The sequence below is a fragment of the Solanum dulcamara genome, chromosome 6 (assembly GCF_947179165.1).
Source record: "Solanum dulcamara chromosome 6, daSolDulc1.2, whole genome shotgun sequence".
NCBI classification, from domain to species: domain Eukaryota; kingdom Viridiplantae; phylum Streptophyta; class Magnoliopsida; order Solanales; family Solanaceae; genus Solanum; species Solanum dulcamara.
This window is the reverse complement of record NC_077242.1, coordinates 14,356,912-14,373,984: the sequence shown is the minus strand read 5'-3', so window position 1 is coordinate 14,373,984 and position 17,073 is coordinate 14,356,912. Positions and strand designations below refer to the sequence as shown.

Below are 17,073 nucleotides of genomic sequence, written 5' to 3'. Positions count from 1 at the left end.
TTTTATTTTATTTTCATTTACATAATTTTGTTAGTATTCTAATTTTTAAATTAAAGTATAATTCATTATTCAATAAGGTTATAGACTTATGTTTTCCTTTTTTTAAAATTATATTTATGTATGTTACGTTGAAATTTGACATAATAGTATTATGTTAAAATTTTTGTTTTGAATATAAAACTTATATCATATTTCAATTTCATTTGTTTTAGTAGTATTGAATTTATATTTCACATTGCAAGCCATTTAATTTTTACTTAAACTTGATAGATTATCTTTTTTTGTCAAATGTTTTAATAATTTTACGACATTATAATTATAATATTAACATTTTTATCAAACATGCATTTCATGATGTTCATAAAAATCTTATACTTTTAGTTTTTATGATTAAATTAATTCAATTACACTAATCTGAAAGATATAAAGCAATTATTTTTTATATTATTAGTTAAGAATATATGTTTATTAATTAATATATTTTCAAAAAACAATATATATCTTAACTATTTAATTTAATATCATTTATAACCTTATTTGTCTATAAAATTTTAAATTTAGATAATTAACCTTTATTTCAAAATTTAATATAACCTTATGATTGAACTTGTGCAAACAAACAATACACTTGTAATTGCATTGTGGCAAACAAGCAAATCATTATAATTACTAAGTTGTGTAATTACTAGACTGATAATTACTACCCTAATAATTACAACAATTTTAATTACCAGGCGTCTTTCCAATCAGGCCCTTAGGAATTATCAAAAACCATATTTTTGTATGATTTTGGAATTTCTACTACAAATTTATCATTCCTTTTAATCAAGGACTTCTTATATAAATGTACCGACCAAAAAAATAAAATAGTTATATGTATATGTAATATATTGATATTGTATAAATTATGTATAATCGTGTATCTATGATATATAACTATATATCGAAAATGTAAATACAATATTTATACATTGCAACAGTTCGTCTTCCTCAACGAGATAATTCTTTTTTCAATTCCGACTAGCTCGAATCTCTTCTAAACAGATCCAAATTTTAGATACAAGATTCTCTCTTTGGTTCGATTATTTTTATATATTATTTACTCGAAACTATTCGCGTTTGCGGCAAAACAAAATATAAAAATTGAACATCAAAGCTCTTCAATGGTGGAAGATATTGCAGACATCATAGAAAATACAAAATAATTATCATTCTTCTGGATAGCGTCTAAGAACCCTACCAACATACCTAAGTCAAATGGATGAACTATAAAATATAAGCACAATCTTTCGAAATATAGTGATAGAAGTTACATGAAACGATAAAATACTGAAGATGAAAAATGTCGAATGGATCTCTAAGGCATATGAACGCGTCAAAGGAATAATTAGGGTAAGAATCTCATAATTGAGCTATTTTGGGTTAGAATTATTACCAAATGGATATTTTGTGTAATTTCCTCTTTAGTTTAATGCAATCTAATAATATTTCTTTTCATCTAAATATTTGAGACCCTTCGAAATAGTGAATATGCTTATGATAATAATAATTTTTAAATTTGATAAAACTTATTTATTTGTTTACATAAACGAATGAGATATTGAAGGTATGACATATTTAATTACGAAGCATTGTGCTACAAAATTACAATTTTGATGATAGCATATTTTTGAGATCTTTTTCTATTAAAATGAAATCAAATTTCCAAAAAAATGTAAAAAGTTCTTAAGTTGTTCACATTTTAAGTACTATATCACATACTTTTCACAAGATTAATTACTCATTGCATACAAAGCATGACAAGATCACAAGTTTTTTACTTTCTTCATACCATTAACCATGTCATATAAGGAGGACAAGTCCTTTTCCTTATAAATGATGTGTGTATTTAAGAAACTTAGCACATAATCCGTTTTCTAAGTGTTCAAACTTGGTTCCTTTTTTTTATTTTATAAATTATGATGCTAATAAGGAGGAAACTATTTTTGGCTTCTTTATCTTCTTTTGCTATACTTTTCTTCATCTTTTTTATATCATTTAGTATTCGCTTAAATTTTTCCTTAACCAATACTATTTTATTACAACGAGCGCCTCAAATAAATACACAGTTTACCCTCCTAATAGGAATTTTTACACGACCCAAAAATTTTGATAGACGTCATTTCCTTCGTCTTATATATGGAATTCAATCCACCCCCACAGCTCATATCGATGTAAAGTTTGTTTTTTGCAACATCACCAATTCAGAAGAAGGAACTTTTGTCGCTTTAGAAATCATGCGTTTCAATGATATTATCATCCTCAATTGCTCAGAGAACATGAATAGTGGCAAAACTTATACTTATTTTTCTACTCTTCCTCAAATACTTCCCACTCGTTATGACTATGTCATGAAGGCTGATGATGATGTTTATTTGAGGCTTTCACCATTAGCATCATCACTTGAATCATTACCTAGAGTTGATCTGTATTATGGCTTTGTTATACCTTGTCCTAGCATGAATCCCTTTGTGCATTATATGTCCGGAATGGGATTTGTTTTATCATGGGATCTGGTGGAATGGATCAAAAAATCAAATATTCCCTCGAATTATACGTATGGGCCAGAAGATAAATTGGTTGGTCAATGGCTAAATTTGGGAAATAAAGCAAAAAATAGATTTTCAGACAAGCCAAAAATGTATGATTATCCAGGAACTAATGGAAAATGTTCACATGAGCTTATTCCAGATACAATAGCTGTTCATCGACTAAAGAAATGGGAGCAATGGATAAATGTTGTTAGATTTTTTAATGTAACTAAACAACTTCAACCTTCGAGTCTTTATAGTATATCATTTGACCATTAATGAATTTGATTATTGTTTTTTCCTATGATGTTACTTTTAATTATATATGATAAACATTTTATGTTTTCTTGCTACAAATTTTATTCTTACATTTTCAGTTATACACAGGGACAACAAAACGTTATTTTTATTTTATTAAAATAGTTTAATATGTAATAGCACGTTAATTATGATTTTTTATCAAGTTAATAATTAATTGTCTTAGTAACTTAAATATATAAATATAAATATCTCATACATCGTTGGTGCACATATAACACTCAAACTCTTCTTCGCATATTCGTTTCTAAAATGTATCAATGTGACTATTCTCCTCAAAATATAATTATTCGAAGATCAGATTTAAAAAAATAAAAATAAATAAAGAGGAATACAATCTTTGTTAACGCCAGATCAATCTTAATAAAAATAAGGTAATGTAAGATTGCTTGGAAATTCAGTATTATCTGATGACAACTCCACGTCCAAAATAAAGATTTATGATAAGTATTTATTCAAATCGGATATTTATCAAATTTAATGTAATTTATTATGTTTAAATGATTTAATAAAGTAAATCTATACATTAATTAATTATAATTAGATGATAATTGTCTATTTTCAAATGCATTGTAAATATATGGTGTGGATAAGCTTTTTACCAAGATTTACAAGGTTTCATATTTTTTTTCTTCTTGGCTCGAATTAGAAAACAGTCATTTTAAAACATTTCTTTTCATGATGAATAAGAAATCTACACAAGAGATGAGAAACTATTTTGGCCATAGATTCCGAATATTGAAATAATGTTCGTGTTTGAATATAATTTCAAAAATGAAAAATGAATTAGAAAATATGTTAGTATAAGTTATTTTTCTAATTTGAAATATGAGTTCACATTGAATTTAAAATTGTATGACCAAATTATCTATATATCTATACATAATATAACGGAGAGTAGTTTGCAATGTAGTAATAGTAGTAGTAGTAGTAGTAATATAGAGACAAACCCAAAAGAAGATTCAAGAAAAGATCCTTTTCTTCTGAAGACACTTGTTGGACATGTGGGAAGAAGGGACACAAATCTAATGAATGTCCCAGAAACAAAAAGAAAAGAAACAAGGTAAATCTACTAGAAGTAGATGAAGAAACTAAGAAAAAACTCTTCTCCATCATAGAGGAAGAAGAGTCTGAAACCAACTCAGACTGCTCCTCAGAAGACGAAAGTAATGATGAATTCTTAAATGTTGCTCATGATACTCAGTCAGAAGAAGATTCGGAATGCAACTGCAATGGAGCTTTCTGCATATGTGATAGTAAAACTATCAATGTTATATCTGAAAATTCGATAGAGATCTTATTTTCTACTATCGAACATATTCAAGATGAAGATGCTAGAAGAAAGTATCTAATTGAATTACAAAAATTAGTTACCAGGCAGAAAGAAGAAAGACCTGAAGTAATTCCTTTTAGCATGAAGCAAATCATGGGAAGATTTGACTCCAAGAGAGAAGAACCCTCTATAGAGTTATTAAGAGGAGAAGTCGAAACTCTCAAAAATGAAATCAGAGAAGTCAAGGCACGACTTCACAAAATCGAGATCGAAAATCTCACTAATCAACTTCAAAAGGAGACTGCCAATCAAGAAAAATCTTCAAAGGCTATTCTCACCGAAGAAACTGACGACGAAGATACTGAAACCGAATCTCACAAGTTTGAATCTGATGCGGGTATAAAAACTATTACAAGAATTAGACCTCAGAGCTCCCATATTCTGATAAAGCTTGTCATTAACAATAATTTCATTCTTAACAAAATTGCTTTGTTAGACAGTGGTGCTGATAGAAATTGTATTGTGGAAGGATTAATTCCTATAAAATACCTTACTAAGGGAACTACAAGATTATACAGCGCCACAGGTGAACGTATTTTGATAAATTATAAACTTTCAGATGCCCATATCTGCAATAATGGTATTTGTCTTTCTAATGATTTTGTTATTACAAAAAACATTAATGAAAAAATCATTTTAGGTATACCCTTTATTACTCAAATCAAACCATATCTTTCATATTTTGATGTTATACGCACAAATATTTTGGGTAAAGAAATTGCATTTCCTTTTATTAAAACTCTTTCTCAAGAAGAAAGCAAACTTCTTCATAAACAGACTGCTTTTAAAATAAATCTTATTTCTCAGCAGATTTGTTTTCTTAAAAATGATATAAAAATTAAGCAAATAGAGCAAATTTTAAAAACCCCTGGAATGGTAATCAAGATTGCCAATCTCCAAAAAAAATTTGCTCTGATTTTCCTAATACTTTTTGGGATCGAAAATCCCACACAATTGAACTTCCAATAATTGATGGATTCAATGAAAAAGTCATTTCTATGAAAGCTAGGGCAATTCAAATGAATCATGAATTAATGGAAATTTGTAAAAAAGAAATTAATACTCTTTTAGCTAATAAAATTATTAGACCTTCAAAATCTCCTTGGAACTGTTCAGCCTTTTATGTTAACAATGCAGCTGAAAAAGAAAGAAGATCTCCTAGACTTGTTATCAGTTACAAACCCCTTAACACAGCTTTGAAATGGATCAGGTATCCTATTCCTAATAAAAGAGATCTTTTAAAAAGAACTTACAAAGCTAATATTTATAGTAAGTTTGATATGAAATCAGGATTTTGGCAAATAAAAATTGCTGAAAAAGATAAATACAAAACTGCTTTCAATGTCCCGTTTGGACAATATGAGTGGAATGTAATGCCTTTTGGGTTAAAAAATGCCACTTCAGAATTTCAAAATGTCATGAATTCTATTTTTAATCATATCAGCCATATATCTATTGTTTATATAGATGATGTGTTAATATTCTCGGAGGACATTGATTCCCATTTTAAACATCTTAACATCTTTCATAACATTGTCAAGAAAATGGTCTTGTAGTAAGTGCCAGAAAAATTAAACTTTTTCAAATAAAAATCAGATTTCTTGGTCATGATTTATACCAAGGCACTTATAAACCAATCTGTAGAGCCATTGAGTTCTCTGATAAATTCCCTGCTATTATCACTGATAAAACTCAGTTACAAAGATTTCTTGGAAGTCTTAATTATATTGCTGACTTTATTTCTAAGATTAGGCAAATTTGTAAGCCTTTGTATGATAGGTTAAAAAAGAATCCGGTTCCTTGGAGCAAAGAACAGACTACTGATGTTGTTAAAATTAAAGGAATGGTAAAAACCCTTCTATGTCTAGGAATTCCCAACCCTAATCATTTTATGATTGTTGAAACAGACGCCTCTGATAATGATTATGGAGGAATTTTTAAACAAAGAAAATCCCCAGAATCACTAGAACAATTAGTACGATACACATCTGAAATCTGGAATTCTGCACAGAAAAATTATAGTACAGTCAAAAAGGAAGTTCTAGCCATAGTTCTATGCATCACTAAATTTCAAGATGATCTTGTTAATAAAGAATTCTTGCTTAGAGTAGACTGTAAATCTGCTAAAGATATTTTGCAAAAGGATGTTAAAAATCTTGTTTCAAAATAAATCTTCGCCAGATGGCAAGCATTACTATCTAGTTTTGATTTTCAAATTGAGTATCTTAAGGGAGAAGATAATTCTCTCCCAAATTTTTTAACAAGGGAATTTTTGCAGGGAAAACCATGAGGCCAGGAGCACCATTAGCGAAAGGACCCTTCAAAGGGAAAGAAGTAGCAGCAAAAACTGCTTCAGTTAAAACTTTTAACGTTCGGCCAGAACTTACAGGGCCTTCTAATCGTTACTCAGCCCTAGCTCAATTACCTCCCATAAATCCTTCAGTATTTCCTCCTTTGCCACCAAGCACATCCTCAAACATGCTAGTAATGAAAAAACCCTTTGCTCAAACTGCAGAGCCAAGTTCACTATCTCCTTCAGGAAAATAAAGATTTTCCCAAACTCAAACTAAGGACAGTTATACCATAAAAGCTCCTGAAAGCTTTGCTGAAGCTGTAACCCTAACAGCTTCACCTTCTAAACCCAAATAGAAAGAAAAATTTAATCTTATTTCCTTGCAGGTTATCCCAATCTTAGCTCTAGACAAAGAGTATGAGAACTACGAGATCAAACATCTCCTCAAACCTTTGTATACAAACAGAAATTATGTGGATACTGAAAATCCTCTTAAAATCAGATTATTTTATGAATTCATTTTAGTAGATACAGGATCTATTGAAATAGAACATGAACTGGCAGATAAAAACAATCCGGATAGCATCGCCTATTCTAAATTTACTATTAAAAAGATTCTAACCCCTTTTGAATGGCAGGTCGACCATTTACATACCCCCATAAATTTCTCTAGAGAATATAGGCCCCAAACTTACAACTGGTGGGACTATAAGCAAGCCTGGTTTAATTTCATGTACTTACGACCTTTATTCCACACCTGGTTCGTAAAGTATAGTCCTGAATTAGCAAGATCCATCATTCCTAAATGGTTTTATGAATGGTGGCAGTGTTTTGGGGGGAACCACCAAACTTTGCCAAAATTATTTTTAGAAAAATTTAGTCAATTTCAAATTGATCAAGACATTTGTACTTTACCAGAGCACATTCAATTGTATAAATATTTTATTCAAAAAAGAATTTCTTATATTTTGAGTTGGACCTTTAAAATTGATGAATTTGAAAGGATCATGTATTTATCCAAAGAAATCCTTATCAAAGGATGGTTCCCTGCCCCTAAAGAAACTCAGCAAACTCCTTCAAGAAGTTCTCTTTCTCTACACAGGTCACCAAAGAGTGATCTAAAGAAAAGGCTTGAAAAAGCCCTATCAGATTTGGATAACACCAATGAAGAAGAAGTCCTTCAGCTTCTAGAAGAAGCCTCTTCTCAAAGTGATGAGAATAGGGACATGCTAAACCCTAAAGGGATAACAAGAGCTTATTTAAATCCATATGATGATTAAATCCTGATTGAGTGTTTTAAAACACAGAATAATTAGTCTTCCAAATAGAGATACAAAGTATCAGAATTATTATGGAAGAAAAAGATGAGTCTCTAAAAGAGACGGAATATCTTTTGATTTAATCAAAATGGACCCCACTCCATCGAAAGTTCTTTAACCTATTCGAAAGATAATTTTTGCCACTCAAAAAAAAAGAAGTGGACTATTTCATCAATCAATCTCCACTCAGAGGGACCCAGAATGAAGATAAGGTAATTCTCACTGGCCAATCAGAAGAAGGCATCCGGGATTCTCATTATCTATTTTTGTCTATAAAAGACTTAGATCATCTCATTTGTAAGGCATCAAAAAATTTACTACAAAATTTCTCTTAGTCTTGCTTTATTGTAATCATGTTTGTAATGCTTTCGCTACGTCAATAATAATTCAGCTCTGTTATTCCTGTAAGTTTACTCTTTTTACTTAATATTTACTTGCAGTAGTTACGATCCGTTTTATGGTATCAGAGCCATGTTGTTGTATTTGCTAGCCATGCATAGCTAAATAATCTTTGCCTAGATTATACTTATTGTTGATAAGATGATAGTAATACATAGTTCTTAGTATTGTTATGACCTAATTATAACATATATGTCTCTTAGTCTTATCTTCATAAGTATGAAAATTATTTTTGGTGGTTAAGATGAGGTGTAGAGATCTTGTCAAATAGTTCTGATGCCGATAGACGGTCTTCTAGCCAAAGAATAGGCGTTTTCAGATTGTAAGGTAGTTTATTTGACAAACTTTTATAAAATTCAAAATCCTTAGCATAATATCCTTGTTATAATTCCATAATTATGCTTTCTGGACTTAGAGATATATGTATTATAATTTGTTCATAACTTTCCTAAGTACTAACTATTACTATTCACTTATCTTCTCACATAGTATAATCAAAGTCATACTCTTTTTAATGAATAATCATCAGTATACTGTTAATAGTGTTAATTTATCTATCTCTAAGGTAGAAAATGATTTGCAAAACTGGTCTATTCCTAAAGAACCTTTTGAAAGGATTTACCAGTTAGGTAATTTTTCACTTTTTTAAAAATATAATATCAAGACATGTGAATCTACTATTTTTATCAATAATTGCCTTGAAACCATCAAGTTGTTAATTGCTGCTGATATCAATAGATATCAGAAAGAGTTTAAATTCCTTTATATTGGTCTGATCCAAGTAGCTGTTAAACCTCTCTCATGTAAAGGCTTAAATATTCATATTTGTCTGCTGCTTAGAGATGATAGACTTCTAAACTTTGATGACTCTCTGTTAGGAGTATTAGAAAGTAACCTAGCCAATGACCCGATATACTTTAACTGTTACCCCAACTTCTCGGTCGATATCCATGATCCAAACATTATAAATACACTGACACTTAATGTCAAGACCAAGAATATGAACAATAAGGCTGATATTAGAGAGATAACTGTAATATATAGGGTATATTACAAGCTAATGAAAACAACTATAGCCCCAAAGGCTATATCCACAAGTGTCAAAAGAGTTACTATGCTCATGGAAGCCAACCAAGAGCACAGTACTACCTTCGTTCCTAGGCTTCTGAAATGGGACGACATCTTAACAGACGAAGAATGGAAATTTGATTCCATTACCCATCCTTTATCCTTTCAGCCTGACAGATCTCAAATCGATAGGGTCATCCAATTCCCGGATGGATCTATTAACCTTAAGTTTTTAAGATCCAGCTCCTACAGTCAAGCTTCTTCAAGTAGAAGAATGTCTTCGGCTCGACCTTCTTCCTTTTGCCCCTAGGAAGAAGATGACTCTTCCACTGAATAATAATAATAATAATAATAATAATAATAATAATAATAATAATAATAATAGGGGTTATTTGGACTTTTACTTAGCTGGGATTTTTTCAAAGTTAAATGTATTTTATGTAAACCGCAAATTAATCATCTAAAAACCCAACCGGGAACATCCTATGCGATTTAATCAGTCATACAGGATTTACCAATGGAATTACAAGGTTTTTAACCCAATTAACTCATCACTAATCATGTCGGGAACACCCTTATTAGGATTTACCAACGCCATAATTTAAGCTTAGTTTACTATAAAATTATTTTAACTTTACCACAAGCTAAAACCTTAACCATTAAAGAAAAACTCTTATTTTAGAGTCATTGTCATTTAGTATGCTAACAATTCATATCAGTTATTATTTAACACTTAAATATTTAGCCCATCATGGGTCTAAGTTATACAGAATTAAATAAAAGAAAAAAACAAGTACCTGAAAAACCATCAGTCTCCTGGGGTTGTGTAGCAAACTTCAACTCTTTATTTTTGATTCACAAACTTAATACAAACTACTTACAATATTTAGAGAGAGGAAATAGAGAGAAGGCAGAGAGAAAAGAGGTAAAAGAAAACTTACAGAATGAATTTAGAATTCATTCTTTTATAGACGAAAAAGTAAACAGTAAAATGACAAAAAAGTCAAAAAGGCTACAGTGCCAAATAGTAATGCACAGTGCCAAATAGTAAAATTCTTCAATAATGGTGTCTTTTTCAATGCTGAACAGTAAAACCACTGTTTATACAATAAATTCACTGTGCTTGTGGTCAAAATCTGTCTGCTTGTCGCTTTCCAACTGTGTCTTTTTTAAATCTTTTTCTTATTTTTGTATTGGAGAATCTCTTCTTCTGCTTTCTTAATTATCTCAGGAATCTCATTAGAGGCAATACTATTAACACTTTGAGAATCATCAAAAAGATTATTATTGCCAGAATTTTTTGGCATGGAATCATCATCATCAGTGCCGAATTGGGCCTGTATATCTCTTTTAACTTGTTTCATGTAAGCTGTAATAAGTTCTTCCTGGGTTAATAATCCGCCTTTTCTAATCTATAATTTTCGGGTTATCTTTGCAAAATGGCTCTCTTCAGTTGGGATTTGAATCTGGTTAGTCTCCCCATACTTAGAAATGGTATTGGTAATATCATCTAATAAGTCTTGGCCACATAATCTGCCAACTTTGTCTTTTTGAATTAATTTGGACCAAAATTTTGTATGAAAATTTCTACACAGGCAAGAGATACTGTCATTGTCAGTAGTTACTTCGACAGTCCACTTAAAATCCATGGAATTAAAAATTCAAGGAAAAAATTGAGTAAAGGTGTCCTCTGGAATAATCTTTCTTCTTTGTCTAACTCAGCAATTTTTGGAGTAGTTTCAATCCAAACAATGTAAAGATCCAAGAATTGTTATGGTAAAATCTTGCTAAAAGGTCTGAAAAATGACCACCATTTAATGAACCAAGTAGGGATAATTGTGCTTCTGAAAATTTGAGCACATACTTTGATAAACCAAGAGTGTTTGTGATCATCATTTTCATAGTATAAAGTTTTTATAAAAGCTTCAACATAATCCCAATAGTTAAAATTTACACTTGTTTTTGAAATCGGGTGATTATATTGAGAATCTTTTAAAATACTGAGACCCCATTCTTCTGGCAAAATCAACCTTTTGATAATCATTTTTGAGTAAGTAAAATAAGATTTGTTTGGACCTCCAGCATTATTATGGGAAATTTCAACAGATCCTGTGGAAGTTAAAATCAATTCAAAGTGTAATCTAGGTTTATAAGTTTGCATCGGAAATAATGCATTATTTAAATATCGTTTCATCACAATCCAAGGATTGTATTTTCATTGTAAATCTTTTGATTCCACCAATAAAATGACTTCTCGTTTAGAAAGATTGGTTTCAAAAATCTCTTTGTTAGTCTTGCCAATAATTGAGGCAGAAGAATCTTCATCAGTAACATCCTCAACAGAGGTGGGTTGAATGGTAACATTGTTACCCCCAATAGTTCCAGCATGACTGACATTTATAAAATTCAAATAATGTTGGTAATCTTCATAAGACGGTCTAGCATTGACATTGCCAACCGTTGAGGATGATGCTCCTAGAGTAAAAAAAACTCTACTTAGACTTGGCCTTGGAATCTGGCCTAGGGACTGGAATCTGTTCCCATATTAAGGTCGGGCTCTTCTTCTATTAGAGGACCCAGACCAATTTGGATGCATCCTGTACATGAAAATAGTTAATTTAAATATTTCCTGGTAAAAAAATCAAGTAAACTATTTTCAATCCCTTTTTATATTCAATATTAAAATCAAAAGGGGCTAACAATGCTTGTCACCTAGCAAACATTTGCTTAAAAACATTGTGTTTGCAATCTTTAGTAAATATAAATTTAGCAGCTTGACAATCAATTTTAATAACAAACTTTTGATTAAGTAAATCAGTTTGGAATTTTAAAACACATTTAACAATAGCTAAAAATCTCTTTTGTAACAGTCGCATAATTCTTTTGACTGTTATTCAGTTTATCAGAATAAAATTGAATAATAATTTTTTTTATCAATAGGAGAATATTGGGTTAATATACCTCCATAATCAATATTTGAAGCATCAGTTTCAACAGTTTTTTCCCAATTAGGATTAGATAAAGTTAAACAAGGTAATTCCTTAACTTTTAATTTAATATTTTTGACAATATTTGTATGTAAATCACTCCATGCTTTAGGATCATTTTTTAATCTATCATACAGAATAGCAGTATCTGTAACCAAATCTTTAACAAAAGGAGAAATATAATTTAAACTTCCTAAAAATCTTTGCAACTGAGTTTTGTCAGTTAACACATCAAGAAATTTAGAAGCAAATTCAATACTCCTATTTATAGGACTAATCTTTCCTTTTTCAATAATATGACCTAAAAATCTAACATTTGTTTGAAAAATAAACATTTTTGATTTAGAAATTACCAACCCGTTTTGAATAACAATCTTTTGGAATAATTCAAGATGTTTAAAATGTGTTTCAATATCTTTTGAGAATACAAGAATATCATCAATGTAAACAATAATAAAATTAGTATATGGAATAAAAATATTATTCATAATTTTTTGGAATTCAGAAGGAGCATTTTTCAAACCAAATGGCATAACATTCCATTCAAACTATCCCATAGGCACATTAAAAGCAGTCTTATATTTATCACATTCAGAAATTTGAATTTGCCAATAACCAGACTTTAAATCAAATTTAGAGAAAATAATAGCATCATGCAATCTATGTAATAATTTTTTTATTGGGAATAGGATATCTAATCCATTTTAAAACTTTATTAAGAGGCTTGTAATTAATAACTAATCTGGGAACTCCTTTTTCCTGTTCAGCATGCTTATTAACATAAAAAATAGTACAAAACCATGCAGAACTAGACTGTCTAATTAAATTCTTTTTCAATAAATTATCAATCTCATTTTTGCATAATTCTAAATAATCAAAATTCATTTAACAAGGTCTAGCATTGGTCGGAATATTCAATTCATCAAAAAATTCTTTATAAGGTAAAGTAACAACATGTTTTTTCCTATTCCAAAATGCACTAGGATGATCACCACAAATATTAAGGATTAACTGATTCTGTAATAAATCTATTTTTCTCTGTAACTTAGGGTTTTTTAAAACCACATCTATTTCCATCAAAGAAATGTTTTATTTAATAAAATCTATTTGTTGATTTTTTAAAACTAATTTATCAACAATCTGATTAATAGACTTAGTAAATGGTTTTGTAATAAAATTTATTTGAAAATCTTTACCTTTATACGTACCAATTAATTTATTACTATCCCACCATTTCAAAGGAAAAATAGCATTCATAAAAGGCACACCTAAAATAATAGGGCAAGAAATATCTTCTACAATCATAAAACTTTGAAGTAAACAAATACCCTTATTACACAAAAATGCTTCAGGTAATTTGTATCTTAATTTCATTCTACTTTCATTAGCAGATCTCAAACAATGAGTAGTTTTATGAAAATATTTAGAAGGTATAATCCCTTCTTGCATACAATTAATATCTGCACCACTGTCAAATAAGACAATAAATTCTTTTCGGAAATTATAGTCTATCTGGAGAGTAATATTGATATAAAATTTTTGGGAAGTAATAATACTAAGTTTTTGTAAAAATTCAGTGTCATCCTCAAATCGAATAATTTTCAAAAAATCTTCATTCTATTCTAAATCATCATTTTGATTTTGCAAATTAGTTTCTGGTAAAAACATTTTTTTCAGGTTTATTAGCCTGTAACAGTAAATCAAAAGTTCTATTATCTTCCAAACTCAAAATTCGATTTTCATGATTTTTGTTCTGATTTTTTAATTGAACAATCTCTTCTTTTAAAATAATAATCTCTTGTTGTAAATCAGAAGTAGTAATTTCTTTTTGAACAAAATTTCTTTGATTTAAAATTTATTTTAAATTCGTCATAGAATAATAATCAGGTTGTGTAATAATATCAGTAGATTTTTCTACTGTATTACTACTAGAACCTTCATCAAAAACAGTATCAAAATGTAACAACCCCTAAAATGTTGTATGTCGATATTTCAATTGTCGACGAAAATAATGCAGCCTCTGTATTTTGGGCATAACTTTTCATAGGTTGGTCCAAATTAGGTGATTCAAATTTCTGGGTAATCACAGCATCCTTACCTACAACTTTCATGAAGAACATAACTTTAAATTCGGAGTATAAGTAGGTCAAATAAATTAATCTTTGGAAGATATAGTGCTGTGATGGAATTGAGTGTTGATAGAAGAAAATTCATATCTCACTATAGGTTACTCCAAATTGGTTGATTCTTGAACGATATGAAACTAGACTTCCATATCTACAATTCTTAGGAAGACACCAAATCCTAATAAGGAATTTATCTTATTCAAACGCAGCTTCGAAAACAAGTATTCTGTTAAAAAGAACTCATCTTACCTACCATGGAAACATCTAGATGCATTTGACATCATGCATGACATAAATTTTCCTCCATTTAACATCATCCATGACATCAATATATTCCATTAAATTTTCAGATTTTTCTTTATAATTATTTTATTTATTGTTAGGTCCCTCTTTCCCACCTATAAATACCCACCTTATTTCCTCATTTTATTCATCAAGCTTTCTTAAGTATTTCTTCTCTCTATATACTTCTTCTCAAATATAGTTTTAGTTTTAGTAGTTTAAAAATACTACTCCAGTGATTCTTATACTCCGGGTAGTACACAAAACGCTCCGGCGAGAAGAAAAGGCTAGGGATCCAAGAGTATTCCAATTCGGAGTAAACCTTCGGATTTAAGGTATGTAAGGCTTTCATAGCATTGGATTGAGTTCGTCCATGCGCCCAATATTTAAATTTATTATAATTGAGTTATAGTTGAGTTTTATCCAAATCTTGAATTCTAAATGAAATAATTCTTCTTCTATTGAGTTTGATATATTTATGCATTAATATTATTATTATTGTTATCTCTCATATTATTGGAATTATTGTTCATGGATACTTTCCCATGAATCCTAATTGATTTGATGTTCATGAATATTTTTACACATATTTTGAGTAAAGATGTTGACTTTTTAATATTTTCATTGATAAAAAGAGTGATATGAATTAATACTATATATGTATTTTATTGAGTTTTGAAAGAGCAAAAGAATTGAGTTTAAATGATTTTTTGAGTAAATGATGTTTTGAGCAAGATGTTTTGATGAGATGTAAATGATGTTTTCGAAGTATAATAATTGATGAAGAGGTAATGAGATGAGTTTGATGATTTAAATTAAAGTCTAATGAGACTAGATGATGAGTTTAATATGAGCACATATTTTGAGAGTAGTATTGAGCACCGAGTTGGGTAAGAGTTTAATTGACTCAAACCCCAGAACTACGTAGCCAGCGTAGGATGGAGGCTATGCCTCTTAAGTCCCAAAAAGAGGACTTTGATGAGTGGATCCAAGATGGTGATGTCCTTTACCCTGGCAAGGTATTGGATGGATGTGGCAACGACATCGCTTCGTTGTATCATCGCTAGCTCGTAAGTGATGGTTGTCGGTTAGAGAAACTCCCAACTGAGTAAGCATTGCTTATTACTATTATTTTTATTATTATATTTTAAACTTGCATTACATATTCATGTTGAGATGATGTTGAGTTCTGAGCTGAGTTTTAGTGAGAGGAGTATCTTGATATCTGTCCTTACCTTCCTGCCATTTTACATACTCGTACATTCCACGTACTGACGTCATTCGACCTGCATCGTTTTATGATGCAGATACAGGTGTTAGAGATCCTCAACAGGCGCATCGTTGAAGATCATTTCTTTTCAGCTATTTGGTGAGTCCTTCTTGTATTCGAAGGAACTCCTTATCCTTTTATTATTGTTGAGTGTGATGTTTCTTTTGAGGTAGCCATGGACATGTCATTGGCACCATCTAAGAGTATTAGAGGCTTCATAGACAGAGTCTGATGATGTAATCGGAGTAGTTCTCCTTAGAAACTACTTCTTCTAATAATTATCTATTTTTCCTTTGATTATGACAAGCCCACATTAGTATTCTTAAGTCTTCCGCTGATGAATAAATAAGAAATGAGACCAAGTGGTTCTCTCAGAAGTCAGAAATGATTTCTGAGTGCCGGCCACGCCTAGGGTACCCTCTCGGGGCGTGACAAACTTGGTATCAGAGCTCAGAGTTCAAGAGTCCTAGGGTGTCTATGAAGCCGTGTCTAGTAGAGTCTTGTTTATGGGTGTGTCGTGCACCACACTTATAATCAGGAAGCTATAGGACATTAGGTATTATTTCACTTCTTTCATAATCTGAGTTCGTGCGATAGAGTTTAACTCTATAAAAGCTTTCTTTCTAATTCGTGCGTTTACACGTTTCAGACATGCCTCCTAAACGTTCAGCTAGTCAGAGGAACGCTGCCAGCACTGAGGTTCCACAGTCAGTGATGCCTCCACGGAGAACTAGGGGCCGACCTGCAAGGTCTACTGAGGTACCCCAAGTACCTACTGTTCAGACCACTCCTACTTCTGAGGAAGATTTTTGAGGAGCGATTGCTATGCTCACCCAGTTGGTGGCTGCTCGAAATAGTAGCCAGAGTTCACCAACTCCTAGCTCTAGTTATCAAGAGCTGTCTACTGCCACGAGGATCAGAGATTTTCTGAGAATGAATCCGCCGGTCTTCACGGGTTCCAACGTTGATGAAGACCCCCAAAATTTCATTGATGAGATGTGGAAGATACTAAAAGCGATGCATGCTACAGAGATTGAGGGGGTTGAGTTGGTGTCTTATCAACTCAAGGATGTGGCAAATGTCTGGTATAACCAGTGGGAAGAAAGTA

The 17,073-nt window shown here is 30.7% G+C and overlaps 1 protein-coding gene across 1 annotated transcript; it reads left to right on the top strand.

Moving 5' to 3' along the window:
• The first annotated feature begins 1,895 nt into the window (after positions 1-1,895).
• On the top strand, positions 1,896-2,873 carry LOC129893236 (beta-1,3-galactosyltransferase pvg3-like). The gene has a single exon (XM_055968739.1). It carries the CDS (start codon positions 1,959-1,961, stop codon positions 2,847-2,849), a length of 891 nt encoding a protein of 296 aa, XP_055824714.1. The 5' UTR covers positions 1,896-1,958; the 3' UTR covers positions 2,850-2,873.
• The last annotated feature ends 14,200 nt before the right edge of the window (positions 2,874-17,073 follow it).